Source organism: Gopherus flavomarginatus, chromosome 3, assembly GCF_025201925.1.
Source record: "Gopherus flavomarginatus isolate rGopFla2 chromosome 3, rGopFla2.mat.asm, whole genome shotgun sequence".
Taxonomy (NCBI): Eukaryota; Metazoa; Chordata; order Testudines; family Testudinidae; genus Gopherus; species Gopherus flavomarginatus.
Genome location: NC_066619.1, coordinates 202,724,207 through 202,740,535, shown reverse-complemented (window position 1 = coordinate 202,740,535; position 16,329 = coordinate 202,724,207). Strand labels below are relative to the sequence as shown.

Below are 16,329 nucleotides of genomic sequence, written 5' to 3'. Positions count from 1 at the left end.
AAGATATATTCTTTTTATTTTGATTTATTATCGGGTCACACTGGTAGATAGGAATAAAGTTTACCCAAAGAAACAGGTAAAGTGTGTAAGACATTATTCTTCCTCACTTAGAAATATGAATGATGGGGGACTAGCTGGCTCATGCTATTGCTTAATAATTTAACATACATATATTGAATATTAAGATAATAAATAATGTTTGCATATGAAGCCTTTCATCTCCATATGCCAGGGTCTAACCAAGGCCAGGTTAGTAGTGACCAAAAGTTGCCCAATGACAACTGAGTTGCTGGGGACAGTCCCGTTCCAAGAAGACATACGTCATCTGATAGTCCCAATCTGGGACATTTCACAAGCACAATATTCACTCTTAAAAGATGTATGCATGGTGTGATAAAGATTCATGTGGAATTATAAACATCACTAACAGTAAAGATCATCACAGCCAGAAGCAGCCCTAGATGTTTTGCTGGCCAGCACAGAAAATGCTTTCAGGCCCCGGAGGGTCAAGTAAAACAAAACAAACACCTAATCTGGAGGGAAGGGGGGGAGGGAAAAGGTGGGACAACAGTTCAGTGTTCCCTGAAAGGTGGTGTCCAGGGTGACTGCCCTGTTTGCCAGCCCCTAGATCTGGCCCTGATCACAGCACATCCAAACATACTGTTCCATGTTATTCATTAGTTTTATAATAAACTACTCTACTCTAGCTGATGAACACTTTAATAAACATTTCAGAAGGTGAGATCTACAGTATATTGCTAAATCCTCAATTTATCTTAATGTATTAAGATAGATATTTCAACAATTTAATGTATTAAGATAGATATTTCAACAATTTAATGTATTAAGATAGATATTTCAACAATTTAAACTGGAGCCAGTCAGGTATAAGAAACTGTTGTCTTGAGATGTACTGGTATGGAGTTTTCCAAAAACCTTTTTAAAAATCAGTTTGAAAACAATATAAAAACATTGTGTCTTAGTACTGTTGAACTGGAATCTTCATAATTTAAACTAGCTAAAAATATACAAACTTCGATAAAGCCTGAAAATAGTTATTATTACCATACTATTCTTAAGTGCAGTTGCACTGAAGTTTAGCGTCAGGCCAGGCTCTGTAATCAAACGTGGCAAAAAGAAAGCAAATGACTCCTCCTCTTCAGGCTTCTTTTGGTGAGCAATGCGAGTCATTCCCAAAAAATTCCTCCTGTTTAATTGGTGAAAACAGAAAGCTTTGTTAAAACCAAAAGAAATTGATTTAACTCTCTTGACATCAATTTTCCAGGAGCACTTCGTTATGGCAGAGAACTTTTTCTTGGGGGGAAAAAAGGTCTTTTAACAAAATAATGCCCATAGGACTGTGACCCTGCATTAACCATCCATTTGTCCCTTACACCTCTGCTTTCATAGCTGTAACATAATAACTCCCTGTTCATACAGTCCCATTTTCTCGTGCTGGAAAGGAGCTGATGTCAATGCTCACGCACAGACATACTTCTCCCTTCCCCATGTCCCCAATGTGTCACATCCATTAGGTAAAGGAAGAAAGAGCTTAAAAACTATCGAAAACCCATGACCTGAAAAGACTACTGTGCAACCTGTTGACAGAGAGGATTTGTGCAGCTTCCATATTTGATCCTGTGTAACATGCTTTGTTTTCTTTCAGAGTGAAGTAGAAGTGGTGAAGTTACTACAATCAAAATATTATTTACACTCAATGTTCAGGTATTTACAACAATTATTGACACTGAGTTAAATGGGAGATGAGGTGCTTAGCTGTTCTGAATCTCAGGACACCTAATGAGAAGACTAACTTTAAGGCACCAGAGTGTGAAAGTTTTTGCTCTTATTTTCAAGTATACTAGTATAGCACGGCAAGACGTGTTTCTTATAATACAATTTGAAGTTTATTACATGAACAGTCTTTGTACAAACCTGCAGGCTTCCCCATGTTTTATTTTCTGCCATCTTTCATAAAGCTCACTTGCAAGTTCAGAATCCACATTCCACGTAGACTGGTCCAGAGACAAACTCCCTTTCCAAAACAGATTTGCTAAAATGATAATAGATTTCCCATATTTTACTAAAACAACATTTACTACCTTTATCACTCTGTCCCATAACTTGAAGAATTGGTATCAACAAAGTTATTAAAAAAAAAATAGGTACACGTGTGTGTAAATTGGAATGTGTACAACTAATTGTTCAAGTAGGACTTTTTTTTTGCTGCATCTTACATTTGGAATTTAATGGCTATATTTCATCACAGATTTTTGAGCAGAACTCTTAATGGATGTCAATGGGATATACATATCATAGTTCAATATCTCTAAAATGGTGCAAAATTATGTTATAGCACCCGCTAGCTGTGAATAATCATTTCCATTTTAGCTCCCCTTTTCCAATTACTGATAATTTTCTTGAACAAACAAATTCCATTAAAGTCAAAAATATATTTTGAAAGTTAGAACTGATTCAAACATTTTTGAGTTCTGTGAGCAGGAATTAAAAATCTGGAATATTGTGTTTGCTACTAGTTACTAAAAATCCATGCAGAGGAGCAACAATTTAAGAAATCAGGATATTCTTAAATGATGTAAAACTTACTCGTACTAATCATATATATATTTGTACTACAAATCCAGCAACAAATACAAAAAATTTTCTAGCTACTTTTTTTACAGTACCAATCTGCTAATAGAGGCTAAAAATAAAATAAACTTACCTGTATCAGACTTTCCCAAGTAACAGTGTATATCACAATGTGCTATGGCTTCAAAATGAAGATCCCCCTGCTGAAAAACAATGCTTGAATATCTGACAAAGCAATACTATAAATAAAATAAATCCAGATACATTTAACCAATGAACATTACAAACTTTAATCAAATTTATTTAAGAACAGTAAGTCTGAAGCGTTGTAGCCCTTGTTTTGGATGGATGATACACCGCTTTATGATTCTGCATGAACAGTGGTTGGATTGAGCTCCCTTTGAAAATATGGCCCAGTAGATCCTCCCCATCCCTCATTCTATGATTTACTATTCCAAAAAGTCTAATACTCATTAATGAAAATTACTAGGCTCTAGAAACAGTAAGATCTAAAAAACCAGAACCTTAATTATGCTCCTTTGTGCATACATATGATACAATCTTTAATTACATGATCATATACTATTTTTCCATTGGGCCCCTACTTCATTCAGTGCATGGGATGGATATATCAAGGGGAAGTATTTCGGTGGCATGGGCAACTGCAAATCTGTCATTTCCCCACTTCTGAGCACTTGGCTTTGCAGCTAAATAACGTCAACATAGTTTTTTTGTATGTAATATACAAGTCAATGGAATACAGTACCTTGGACAGAGTTGAATAAATCCGTAGCGGTATCGCAAACATCACTCCTACATTTGTAGCCAAAAATACATTAGAAAATACATTTATTACAGTGTCTTTGACACTGAGCTTCAAAGAAAATACATTCCAACAGCCTGGAGGTAGAGTCAAGGGTTCAGTGAAATTCAGAATCTAGAAGGAAACAATCAGATCAGATCATATTGGCCAAAAATTGTTTGGTTGTTTTTTAATCAAAACTGTAAGAATTATTTAAGTGTACTTTTGGATATTAATTATATACTTCTAAAGTGATATTTTCTCCTAATAGTTTTGCTTCTACTATCATGAAATTCTTAACTTCTATACATACATACGTAAAAAACATTGGTCATCAGGGTAAACTTATCAGGACACTGTAAAGTACCTTTTTAAATACAACTGCATTTTGATTTTTAAAAATTCTAGGCACATGCATTTGCACACCTAATTTATCTTTGCAACTATTGTGATTGCACATATGAATCTGGGATCTGAGTGCACAAACAGCCAATTCAAGGCCCAGTCTGTCATTTGCGCATGCACACATCAGTTTTGTTTGGTCTAATGAAGCAATTACATAATTTTTTTTGCCTAAACTTCTAAAAATAAGGCCTCTCTTTTGTAAAAGCTTAAATAACTTTACAAAAAGCTCGACCACTCACCAAAACATTTCCAGTATAGCCTATGAAGAGAGATTCACTCCTAACGTACCAATAGCACAAGCAGCAATTGTGAGAACATTGACTATGACGGCAAAATTCTGTACTTCAATGCACACGTACAACTGCTCCTGCAGCCAGAATTTATTCTAGCATATATTAAAACCAACATCACACTGAATAATGGACCACAGCCTTCTGGACCCTGATAAAGGCACACAGTACTTTGCACTAACTCCCACCGAATTCAATATGAATTGAGGACACTCAGCTCCTCAAAGAACCTGCTCAGCATCTTGAAGGACTGAACCCTTTTACATTAAGGAAAAGGCATTATAGGATTCTAAAATAAAACTTACCTTTAAAATGTTCTTAGTTTCCCTGGCTATAAAGACATCATTTAGTTCAATGTTAAAGTCAAATTTGTTTGTAAACCATATAGACCAAAATCCTGAAGTATTGTGATGTGGCTCTATGTGAAATAATGCTGCAGAAGGGTCAATGCCAAAATACCTGTACAGAAACACAGATTAAAAATGCAAGGGTCCTTGAACACGCAAAGCAATTCACACAGACAGACAGACAGAAGTATCACTGTTGGGAAATGAGTGTTTTTAAGGACTCTGGATGAAGAACAACTTATTTTATTAAAAATACAGTAAAAATCAGAAGACAAAGTGCAACTCTAAGAGGGATGGATAGCTAGTCATACTACTGTCTCACTACTTTAGAGTACAATGCTGCCTAGTGCTTTCCCTGTTATAATGAGGTAGCTGTGATAACACTACTGAGTCAAGATTAGAAAAAATGTTCAATTTCCAGTTTTCCACTAGAGTATTGTTCCCATAAAGCTGGAAAAAGAGATATGTAAATTTATCTCAGATTCTAAATAAAGCCTCTGTGACCTTAACTGTTCAGATTTCTTCTTACTGAATCTTGGAAGTTTGTGCGTATGAAATATGAAATGCTGCAGGGTTTTATTTTATTGAAAGACACAGAAACAATATGCAGCAGTCTGAGCACTCATGCTTACTACCATGAAGTAAGAAAGTTAGCTTGCTTTGACTCTACAGCATATATTTGAGCACATTTTACAGTTTCCTTACAATTCTAGCGAATGTTTAAAATAATCCCACCATCAACCTACCGTTCCATCACAGGACGGGAAAGACATGCTTTTAGTGTTGTGGTGCCTTTTAATGGATTCATCTTCACATTACTAGTATAATGGCTTTCATTGTCACATGATGCAGCTGTATAAATGAAAAGTAAACATACATTTGAACAAAATCTTTGTAATAATAATGCTTTTCATGTAAGGATTTCAAAGATCCTTACAAAGAAAAGTCTGTATCAACAGCTCTACTTTACAGAGGGCAAAATCAAGGGACATGAACGTTAATATTCTGATTTTCAGATGTGTTTAGTATCAACTTAAAAGAGTTTCATGGGTGCTCAGCACTTCAGTAAATCAGACCATAAAACTGAATTGTCCAAGATCAGATAGGGAGTCATTGGCAGAGCTCAAGTCTCCTGACTCCCGTCCGCTACCTTAGCTACTGACCCAAGCTGTTACCCTCAATAAATAAAAGCATGCCTGGGAAAATAAAAAACTCACTCTACTCCTCTACTGCCTTCTTTGCCTTCTCTTTCTTAGAAGGACGAGTCCCACACTCATTATGAAGTAAACTCTTTGAGAAAATGTATTTTGTTGTCCCCGTCACCACTCCCAAAACAAAAGACAAACAAAACAAAAAACACGTTTTTATAAGAAGCAGAGGAAAGAATCTGGAAGCACTGATCAGGAGGGTGAAAGTGTAACAAAAATGTGCAGGGCAGTACTGAGTACATAAGTGACGAAGTTTGCATGACAACAGTGATCTGAGTCAGGGAAACTAAATAATACAGTAGATCACCAGTTCTCAAACCGTGGGTCAGGACCCAAAGTGGGTCGTGACCCTGTTTTAATGAGGTCACCAGGGCTGGCATTAGACTTGCTGGAGCCCAGGGTCAAAGCCAAAGCCTGAGCGCCACCACCCAGGGTCAAAGCAAAACCTTGAGGGCTTCAGCCCTGAGTGGTGGGGCTCAGGTTTCAGTCCCCGCTCCAGGGGTCGTATAGTAATTGTGGTGGTCAGAAGAGGGTCATGGTGCAGTGAAGTCTGATCTACTGCAGGGGTTCTCATGGACATGGTCTAGGTGCAGAGGTAGGCAAACAACTGCCCATGGGACCCTCCTGCCCGGCCCCATAGCTCCTGGCCAGGGAGGCTAGCCCCCGGCCCCTCCCCTGCTGTTTCCCCTCCTCTGCAGCCTCAGCGCGCCGCGCCACTGACGCAATGCTCTGGGCAGCTGGGCACCGCAGTTGCAGAGCCTGGCCTGACCCAGTGCTCTGTGCTGCGCGGTGGTAACAGCGTGGCTGACTCCAGCTGGGAGATGTGACTGTAGCGCTGCCAGCCACCAGTGCTCCAGGCAGTGTAGTAAGGGGGCAAAGGGGTTGAATAGAGAGTAGGGGAGTTCGGGGTGGTGGTCAGGATGTGGGGGTGTGGTCAGGGGGCAGGGAACGGGGGGGTTGAATGGGTGCAGGGGTCCTGGGGGACAGCCAGAAAGGGGGGGGGGGGGTTGGATGGGGTGGGGGGGGCAGTCGGGGCGGTGGTTCTGGAGGCAGTCAGGGGACAGGGAGCTGGGGTGGGGCAGGAGTCCCGGGGGGGACATCAGGGAATGGGGCAGTTGGACAGGGCAGGCAAGGGGGGCAGGCATCAGGGGGCGACAAGCAAGGAGGGGTAGAAGGGGGCAGAGGCAGGGGCTGGGCCACACCTGGCTGTTTGGGAAGGCACAGCCTCCCATTACCGGCCCGCCACACAATTTCCAAAACTCGATGCGGCCCTCGGGCCAAAAAGTTTGCCCGCCCCAGTCTAGTGGTAAGAGCATGGGACTGACTGGAAACAGCAGCTTCTAAATGTTAACCCTCTCTCTTCCACAAACATGCTTTGTTGACTCAGGCAATTATCTCAAACCATCCCTATAAAAACTGCCATAAAAATTTACCACCCAAGCACAAAAGTGTACTATTTAAGTAGATGTGAAATAAAAGAATCATCCAAATGATTAAAGGGAACCTAAAAAGTACATTCAATAAATGCTGACAATCTTATTGGTCACCCACTTTTCCTTCCTGTTAATATGGCCTGTACTGAATTTAAGATCAGGGGTGTGTGTGGGGAGAGACAGAGAGAGAGCACATGTGTGTGAGAGTGACAGAATGATATGAAATAAGAAGGAAACAAAATAAGTATAAAGAATTCTCTCTCGCCCTAGCCCAGTATGTTTTAAGAAAGCAAAGTTGTACAGACAAGTTGGTCTTGATCCTTTTCAGAGTACCTTATAAGGTAAATATGTACCTCATGTAATCATATTATATACACAAAGTATACATACTGTACCTTTACAAACAATGGAAGCAACTTTTGTAAAATTTGTGGTTGAAGAAGGAAGTTGTATTGGCTCAAACTGCACAGATGATGTATCTTTTTGTGAGAAACGCTGTATGTCCTGCATTAAAATGATATATTACCAATCCCTGTAGCACTATTACCATTATTATTATATTTTTCGTATTTGTTTAATTCATCTTCATGACAAACTTAGAAGGAACTGTCATTTATCATATGTGATAAATAGTTTTGTGGCTTTTATTTAGGTTAACATGCACATTAAAAATCATTATCTGAGCTGTAGCTTACAATCTACAAATTCTGTTGGACATTATACAAACTTAAATGTGTTAAATTCATCTTAAAATAAATAAGTGTGCTATTTGGAGACAGCAAAAAGTAAGTAGTCAAGTTAGTTAATATCCTAATTAAATTCAATACCTCCAAATATGATTGCATGAAGAACATAATTACCTGTATATGTAAAACGCTGTTCCCTGAATGCAATGCATACATGTTTACTGTGGAATCATCTGTCCAAAAAAATGAACATCCAAATAAGTACCAAAGATCAAAGTGCCACTGCTTTGTCAGACATTAATATGAGAAACAATATCTAACGTATTCAAATGAAAATTAGAAGATATATTTTTTTCATAGAATAATTCTGTCTCTTGTAAAAATCAGAAGTTAATCACACATTGGACCTGACTCTCCTCTCACACCATATCTTTGGCCCTAATTATGGTGGCAAAAATCAGCTGGAAAGCTGGCATTACCACCAGCTCCTAAATCCCCAGCTGGCACACAGCCCTATCCACAGAGCCAGCATAACCTCCCTTTTTCCAGGCCATGGTATAGTGTAGTCCATAGGAATAGGTAATTGCCAAGTAAGACAGGGGTATAAGTTAAGGCAGAACCATCACAAGACCTGTAAAACAATAGCTTAGGTAACAAAGCATAAAGTCCAAAAGCCTTCGCCAATGCACTTAACTTGGAGTAACCCTAGATTATAAAAGACACAAGACAGAATGCAGTAATAACTAAACTGCTGACAGGTAACCACAAGATGCCAATTTATACCAGCTTGGGATATTTTAAGTTAGGTACATCAGCAGAGGTCTGACCACAAGAGTACCATGGTAATTAACAAGCTTGAGATAAATAGGCTAGTAACCTAAGGGAGAAAGGCACCCCATCATTAGTAGGGTGACGAAATACAAATAAGGAAAAGAGGAAATGAGAATACGCATTAGGAATAGTGACAGTGTAACACATTATAAAAGTTGCATTCCGGCCTGTGTGGGAGATGTAACTGTTGGGAGACCTCAGGGTGGTGACCACTGGCGGTGATGATAAGTCTGATGATGAGGATGATAGCAAACACTTCAGATCCTTTTGCAAGGGACGGTGTGAGTACATGAATGCTCAGAGATATATTCTGAATTATCTCTATCCACCTTGCTGGGCTGGAGTGTTTGTAACTTTTCTCACTGTGTTAATAAAACTATTACAAACACAGACGGTTGTTCCAGTGTTGAATGTGAATGTTGTAACCATGCACATCGAGGTTCCCAACTGAACAGTAATTTTAATAAATAGTGGGCATGATCTTGGGATAAGAACCTACCAAGTCTCAAAGTGAAAACTAGGCATTCTTAAGTAATCAAAATAATTAATGCAAAATCAATAGATCATCAAACAATACGAAGTATGGCTGCTGGAGAGGGGTGTGGCTAAAACTGCACTAAGTCACTGTAGGGGCCAAAGTAATCCCAAGATCAGGGATTCACAAATGTGCTCTAAAGCCTCCTCCCCAAATTTGCAGGCCACAGTACACATGATCTAGCTTACTGACTTCAACAGAGTTATTCTCGATTTATATTGGTGTAGTGAGAAGAGACGCAGTCTCCAAGTCTCTCTTAACTAAGCACATCAACAAAAAGAAAATTAAACATTATTATCTGAAGTTGAAAAGCTGCCCACAGGATCATCAAGGCAAAAGATCTATAACTTCCCATTGCCAGCATCATAAAAGGAATTATGACAGGCCTTTACCCTAGTGTACAGGGATTTATGATTTGCATTATATTGAGGAAGTGTATAGGTTTTTTAAAATGCTCTTCTATCTCCTGAACCCATTAAAAAGGATGTTACAGCCATACCTCTGGACATAACAGATGTGAACATTTATCCACAAGTGTAAGAATAAATATGCTTCCACAACTCAGTGCAACAAAACACTGCTATCTCAGATGTGAGGGAAAAATAGATTTACTCCAGATATATCAGCTCCATCAGTCAAATGTAAGTATCACTCCAGTCAATTACCAACCCTTCCAACAACATAGCAGGCTCTAGAAGAACGATAAATGTGTTTTGCACCCAGACTTGAAATGTGGTAAAAGTGATAATTGAATCATTTATCTGTTTTCATGAGTCATTTTTTCTTCTACCAGACAGTACAATTGACAGAAAACTATATTTTTGTTCTAACGTTCCAAAAAACCTAAACAATTATAAAGGTGATGGTGCACTATAAATAATTAAAAATCAAAGATATCTCACCCCTTGGATTTGGAGAAAAATTATCTATATACCCAACAAACGAATGATACAAAAAATTTAAGTAGATGTTTACTTTGCATGTGGCATTCTAGCCTCCAAAAATGATGATATGAAGATCCTTTGTATTACATTATTACAGTAATTTCCACAAAGCCTGCTTTTTCTAGGTCCTGATTTCTTTGCAGGCCTAGTTCTGTTAATCTAATTCCTTAGAAATTAGAATACTACAATTTTCATTAATTGCACTTTTCCTGAAAGGTGAAAACAAAAGCAATCATCAACACCACACATTTTGTACTATTTAAACAGACACCTAAGAAAAGGAGGTTTCTGTTCCATACACAAATCTTAAGGAAAAAAGAAAAGAATGTAACAAACGTAGTTTACAACGGCAGAGAATTGCTACCTCTTTCATTAAGAAACACCACCACAGTAATTCTGCATTAAATACAAAATGTTAAACAGTTTCACTTCAGTAATGTGGCCTTCGCATTAAACAGCAAAATAAAGAGGATGTCACTGAGATCAATATATTTGTGATACCAGATTCTGAAGTGTATATAAAAACAATTTCTATTAAAATTAACAGTCACATCTTGCACTTACCTGAGGTCTCAGTTTTGTCCACTGCTACATAAACTACAAAAAGATTCTCCAGTAAATACTGTCTGTGATCCACAAATTCCTGTTGGGAGTTTTCCATTCTTAGTACTAAGCTCATTTTTAGCAGCACCGGATCGTCAGACATAAAACAGCAACTCTAGAGTGACATAAAGGAGGGGAAAAGGTGGTGGAAAAAAGGAGGAGAAATTTCATAAAATAAGCTGATCTGAATAAAACATACTGAATTGATGGTCTCAGCCAAATTCTAATGGACAAATGTTCTACGTGCATCACAAAGGTAGCAATCCCGGGGCAGTAATTAGAACTTTTGATGGAATTCTCAGTAGAGGCAAAGGACTGCACAGGTACAGACAGCAAATTCCACTCAAACAGGCACTTTCTCGGGGCAGCGTGGGGAAGCCTTCCCTGGCAATGTTGCGCCTCTTTCTGGATAAACAGAAAGCTGCAGTCTCCAAGGCATATTCTGCAAACACTCTGTTCACACACACACACCTACACAAAAAAGTAAAACCAAAGCATAGTACAATGGGGTCCTGGTCCATGACTTGGACTCCGAGGTGCTATAGTGATACAAGTGATAAATAATAAAAAACATTAAAACGACACTAAGGGTTAAGCCTCAAAAGAATCCCAATGTAACAGTAGTTTCAACTGGAAGGTCTGGCCTTAGGGACTGTAAAACATTTTCATTTGTAAAATCCTTCACTCTGAATAAGATGTACTATAAACAGACTAGCAGAATGAATTCCAAAGGTGGAGAACCTTCAGACGTGCAACAAACAGTATCCAAGCTCAGGGACTGAGAGAAAGAGCATCCAGCTGACCTTAAACAGTATGGTGAGGTATAAGGTAAGAAAAGCAATCTGGATCCCAGACTTCTCACAGTCTTGAGATTCCAAAAGACAGAAGTGGAAAACATCTGAAATATTTATATAAATAGTATTCTATTACTGTTTAACAGTGTGACTCATTGTGATTAATTTTTTTAATCGCTTGACAATACTTTGCAATGCGAGCTACAAAAGTGCCATGCAAACATCTGTTCTCACTTTCAGGTGACATTGTAAATAAGAAGCGGGAAGCATTATCCCCTGTAAATGTAAAAGGACTTTTTAGTTAATCACATGAGTTAACTACAATTAATTGACAGCCCTAAAATGAAATGTACATTCATACCTTAAGTTGTTGGCACATATTGTTGTGTAAACTGCATTCAAGATGAACTTGTAAGAGACTGGCATTCGTAGTTTCTGCCTAGAAAAGTAAAAATTAAGACAACAGTTCAAAGAGTTTGATTTAACAGATTCTATCCAGTCAAATTTGGCCCAAAGTTTACATTTTGTAAGGCCAATAAAAACTATTCCCATTACATTTCTATTGAGATTGCAGAAGATACAGTTTTTTTCTCCAAAATGTAAGCTTCTGAAGGCCAAGCTTTTACACAAAATCTAACAGTTTCATTTGTTTTTGAAATCTGTAAATCTAAATCACTGGTTTTAGATACATGTTTTTGCGCAATATATGCCACCCAAACATTGCATCACTGAGAACCTCCCAGTGAAAACTGACTATAAATGAATGTGAAGTTCACTTCGTTATTTTCATTGTACTAGCTGAAGAAAAAGCAAAAGGCAAACAAACAAAACAGCGAAAAACAAATGGCAATGTTGTCAATCCCTGACACTAACATCAGCAAGGAGATACGGTGGTGTGGTTTTTTTTAAATTTGACTATTATTTTAGGGTAATAAGGCAGCCAACATCGCTGCTTAATGAGAAATTGTATCATTTCCACTCCTACTTTCACGTCAAACTATTATTAAACATTTTATACAGCAGCAACATATGATGGACCTTTATAAATCTTAAGCTACTTGATTTTCTCCTATAATGCCTTTTTTACATACAATAAAGGCTTCTTTCCTTGTTTTCCTGTATATTTTCTTTGAAACACATTTTAAAAACTGCTGGTAGGCTAAATTTCTGGTTAGATTTACTGGATGCAGCCCTGATATTCAGGCCTCAGATTAAAACAAAGAAATAAAATAACACAAAGCAGAGAAATTGTTTTCCGTTGCTTCATCTTTTTATTAATTTGAAAGAAAAAAATGAATGTGTTTATTTTGCAAGCTTATAAAATGTTCATGCAGTAGCACTGTCTAAAGTCAGACTTAATGCATGCAAGCTATGTGAAATACTGTCATACATAGTTTGTCATACCAACGATCCATAATAATTCTGTGCTTCTCCTTATCAGTGACTGTCAATTATGCCAAATTACATGATGGTTTGGGGACTAATTTAAGATCACAGTTCATTTTTCATTTGTGACCTCACTCAAATTTGAATCAAGGTCTCCAAAGGTGCAAGGAACCAGTGTAATCTACTCAATCTTTTCCTTTAAAAAAAAAATGAAATAATTTGAAGTTGAAAGAGGCAGAACTGTGAAAGCAATGTTAAAAGGTGCCATACCCTAATGCATATTTTTTATTTTTGATGAGCCTTTGCATAAATACTTCACAGGAAATCCATTCCAATATTTGCTCAGGGAAGAGACATGCATTTAAAATCCTGAAAGAAATACAACCAGGAGGAGATGCTTTGAACCCTTTTTCTACAGATAAGGTGGTTTAATCACACAGTAAATTCACCACATGCATAAAGCTTTTTTTATAACATGATGTGTGATTGCATAAGAGCACAACAAAACAAAAAGTCAACATGATTTCTTTGGTATTAAATCAGTTTATATAGCAAATATTGCAGAATCCCACAAGGGGGAGTTCTAACACCTCCAAAGATTAATCACATAATTTAAAAAACAATTTTAAAAAACCTCCTTTTTTAGCACAGCACTATCGAGGAATGGGAGTCTCAACCAATTCACCTCTTTTTGCAATTTCACCTTTATTTTGTCCTAATCAAATTATGCAAGTAGATCAAGCTCTTAAATCCAATATGTGTATCATTAATTAACCTTCCACAGCTATTACAGGCAGTGGAGTTTCAACAAGAAAATGGGCATATGTGAGCAGACCACTTTCAAGTCAGCTAATTGGTCTGATAAATCTTATCCAACTTAGATTTCCCTTCTGAACCTTCCTGGAAAGAACTATATTTTTTTCACTAGCCAATACATCACTACTTCATGCATTCTTTTCCTTTGCTCAAAGTGCTTGGTCAGTTAGGACTCTTCAGATTTTCTCCAGATAAAGGTCAACTAAATGTAATGCTCTGACTCAAGTTTTTCTATAGGGTTGTCTGAGCCACTTCTCTCTCTGCTTGGAGTAAAGGCTATTCCGTCTCCTAGTCGTATACCTTTGCTTCTCAGTTTGGCCCTCACTGCTATTTTGGAGGCTTCTCATGTCATGTTTCATTTCTCATGTCACCTCCCCCTTATGTATCAAATGTGATTTAATAACTTCTTATAGGATGAAGTTTATCTTAAACCCTTAAATCATGGATTACGTGACGAGGCAAGCCTTATGAAAGCCCTACATGCTTTGAGAAAATTTTATCCTTAATAAGAGGAGGATTCACAAGATGATTTATTATTGTCCCAGATTTTGGATCCTAATGACCTATCAACGGAGTTCTATTCCCCCAACTTGTATGGTGATTACTATATTTCTAAATTGCACTCTGGCCAGCCTAGATTTTAAATGCCTTAGATCAGGGGTTTCCTGCCTTCCTTTTGCTGCCCACAATTGCTAGGACCGCGGTAGTCAAGTAGCCAATTTGGTGCACCAGTTAACCAATCCCAATCATAATGGTTTTGTTTTGAATGCCCTGGATGCTGTAATTTGGTATTTTAAAAGAGTGAAGCTACTAAAAAAAAGAAAGGAAAGAAAAATTCCAAAACACAGCTGTATTTTATGTTCATCTGCTGTCTATAGGGATTTTTTAAATATACAAAGGCAACTTCAGAAAAGAAAAGAGTTCTTCATTGTGCTACGACAGACAATATACATCGCCTGTCAAGCCAGGTGTCTTACATAATTGACAGGATACATATATCACAAAAGAGAGGACAAAATAAGGAACCTTAGAATCTCTACACTACACTTCCATGAAAAAAAGCTTCACCACCTTCATCTTCACTTCTTGATTGTGTAAGTATTCTGTCCTATAACACAGAAAACTGCTATGGCATATGAATCATAGCAGAATGTGAAATTATACAGTGCCTTGTTCTCATAAGCAGCAAAATGAAAAAGCAAAGACCCATAACGAAAAAATCTAGAATGAGCCCTGTGTGACAGGAATAATGGACCTATTTTGATTCCCTTCACCTATTAACAAATCTACAGTAGCTTCTCTATATATTTTATATTGTACACACACACACACACACACACAAACAATTTCAGCTCAATGGTTTTTCATCAGGATTTGCCAAAGCTGAAAGGTTCTGTAGATATGCCTGAATTCTGATAAAATTCTGCTCTTGCCTGCTCATGCCTGCCTGGCTCCTGAGCAACACACAGGATGGGCTCCTGCAAAGCCCTGGGAGTCCTGGCTCCCAAGATCTTAAGCTTACAGCTCTTCAGCAGCCTGGGCTCATGGACAGCTTGCCAGGTGAGGGGCCTCAGAGTTAGGACTTCCAGTAGGACTGGGTGGAAAATGGTAATTCCCTTCCATGGAGAATTCTGAAACTTTTGGTTTGCTTTCTGAATTGAAAAGAAATCAAATCTTGAAATCTTTCATGAAACAGAATTACCATTCTCCATTCAGCTCTAACACACACACATGCAAACACAAATATTAAAATCAACCTGGTCTTTAATACAGGGCCATTATACACTGGTATATTTTGGATATTCTAAGCTTCCTATCAGTTTGTAAAAATGTAACTAGAGACTATTTCATCTAATTAATTACTATGGGCAAAAGGGGCAATTATGAAGGTATGATTACGCAGTTTGCTATTATGGACATTTTGTTTTGCTCTGAATATGGTACTGAACATACAGGGATAGTAGATACAAACAAGGGTAAAAATTGTCCATTAAGCAAGAAGCAATTGGTTTGATGATTAAGATAATTTCCAACAAAAATCCCAGTTTACTTAAAAAACACATTTTTAATGGCAAAATAAATGGGAAAGTGGGCCAGGGGATTAGAGGGAGAAGTGTGCAGGGTGGGAATAGAGGAAGAATGCTAATTTTCCAAAGGAGAAAAAAAACAGATTTGATTGAGTAAGTGTCAAAATTACTACAAATCTTCAAGTCACATCTTGGTTTGCACCAAGTAGAGATCATACAGAGACAGAAACTTTTAAAGAAAGAGCAAGAGCTTGGACCATCTGAGCTAGTACATTCCCTCCCTTTCCAGCCATAAAAGTTCAAGGATTCTACTTCATATTATTACATTCTGATAATTCGTTAAAAAAAAAAAAAAAGAAAAAAGAACAGCCTGGTGGTTCTGAGTAATAATCATCATCAGTGAAGCATACTTTTACCCATCCAAACAGAGAAAACATCACAGACTGTTGGCTGGGCTGTTTCCAAAATATTGTTCAACTAGCACCAGAGGGGTTGTGCGGAGTGTAAATTTGAGTGTAATTTCCCTCTGTGTCCACAACCTACCCTAGATAGGGCCTCAATTAGTCTGATTCTGTAAACACTTGCACACAGGTGTGCTTGCTGGATCAGGGACGTACTGTTCAAACCCTC

The 16,329-nt window shown here is 37.8% G+C and overlaps 1 protein-coding gene across 7 annotated transcripts in view; it reads right to left on the bottom strand.

Annotated features, from left to right (window-relative positions):
* The window catches only part of TMEM131L (transmembrane 131 like), a 123,864-nt gene that overhangs the window by 41,156 nt on the left and 66,379 nt on the right, over positions 1-16,329 (bottom strand). For 6 of the 7 annotated variants that reach the window (XR_007773442.1, XM_050946217.1, XM_050946213.1 and 3 more), the window contains 10 exons: positions 11,832-11,909; positions 10,638-10,791; positions 7,938-7,996; positions 7,473-7,581; positions 5,183-5,288; positions 4,395-4,548; positions 3,359-3,529; positions 2,726-2,795; positions 1,936-2,053; positions 1,066-1,207 (listed from right to left, as the gene is read on the bottom strand). Coding sequence is in view for 6 of the 7 variants with exons in the window: in XM_050946217.1 (XP_050802174.1) it covers positions 1,066-1,207; positions 1,936-2,053; positions 2,726-2,795; positions 3,359-3,529; positions 4,395-4,548; positions 5,183-5,288; positions 7,473-7,581; positions 7,938-7,996; positions 10,638-10,791; positions 11,832-11,909 (1,161 nt within the window). In the remaining variant the exon portion in view is untranslated. The remainder of the gene's footprint in view (positions 1-1,065; positions 1,208-1,935; positions 2,054-2,725; positions 2,796-3,358; positions 3,530-4,394; positions 4,549-5,182; positions 5,289-7,472; positions 7,582-7,937; positions 7,997-10,637; positions 10,792-11,831; positions 11,910-16,329) is intronic. The other variant, XM_050946214.1, reaches the window with a different exon arrangement.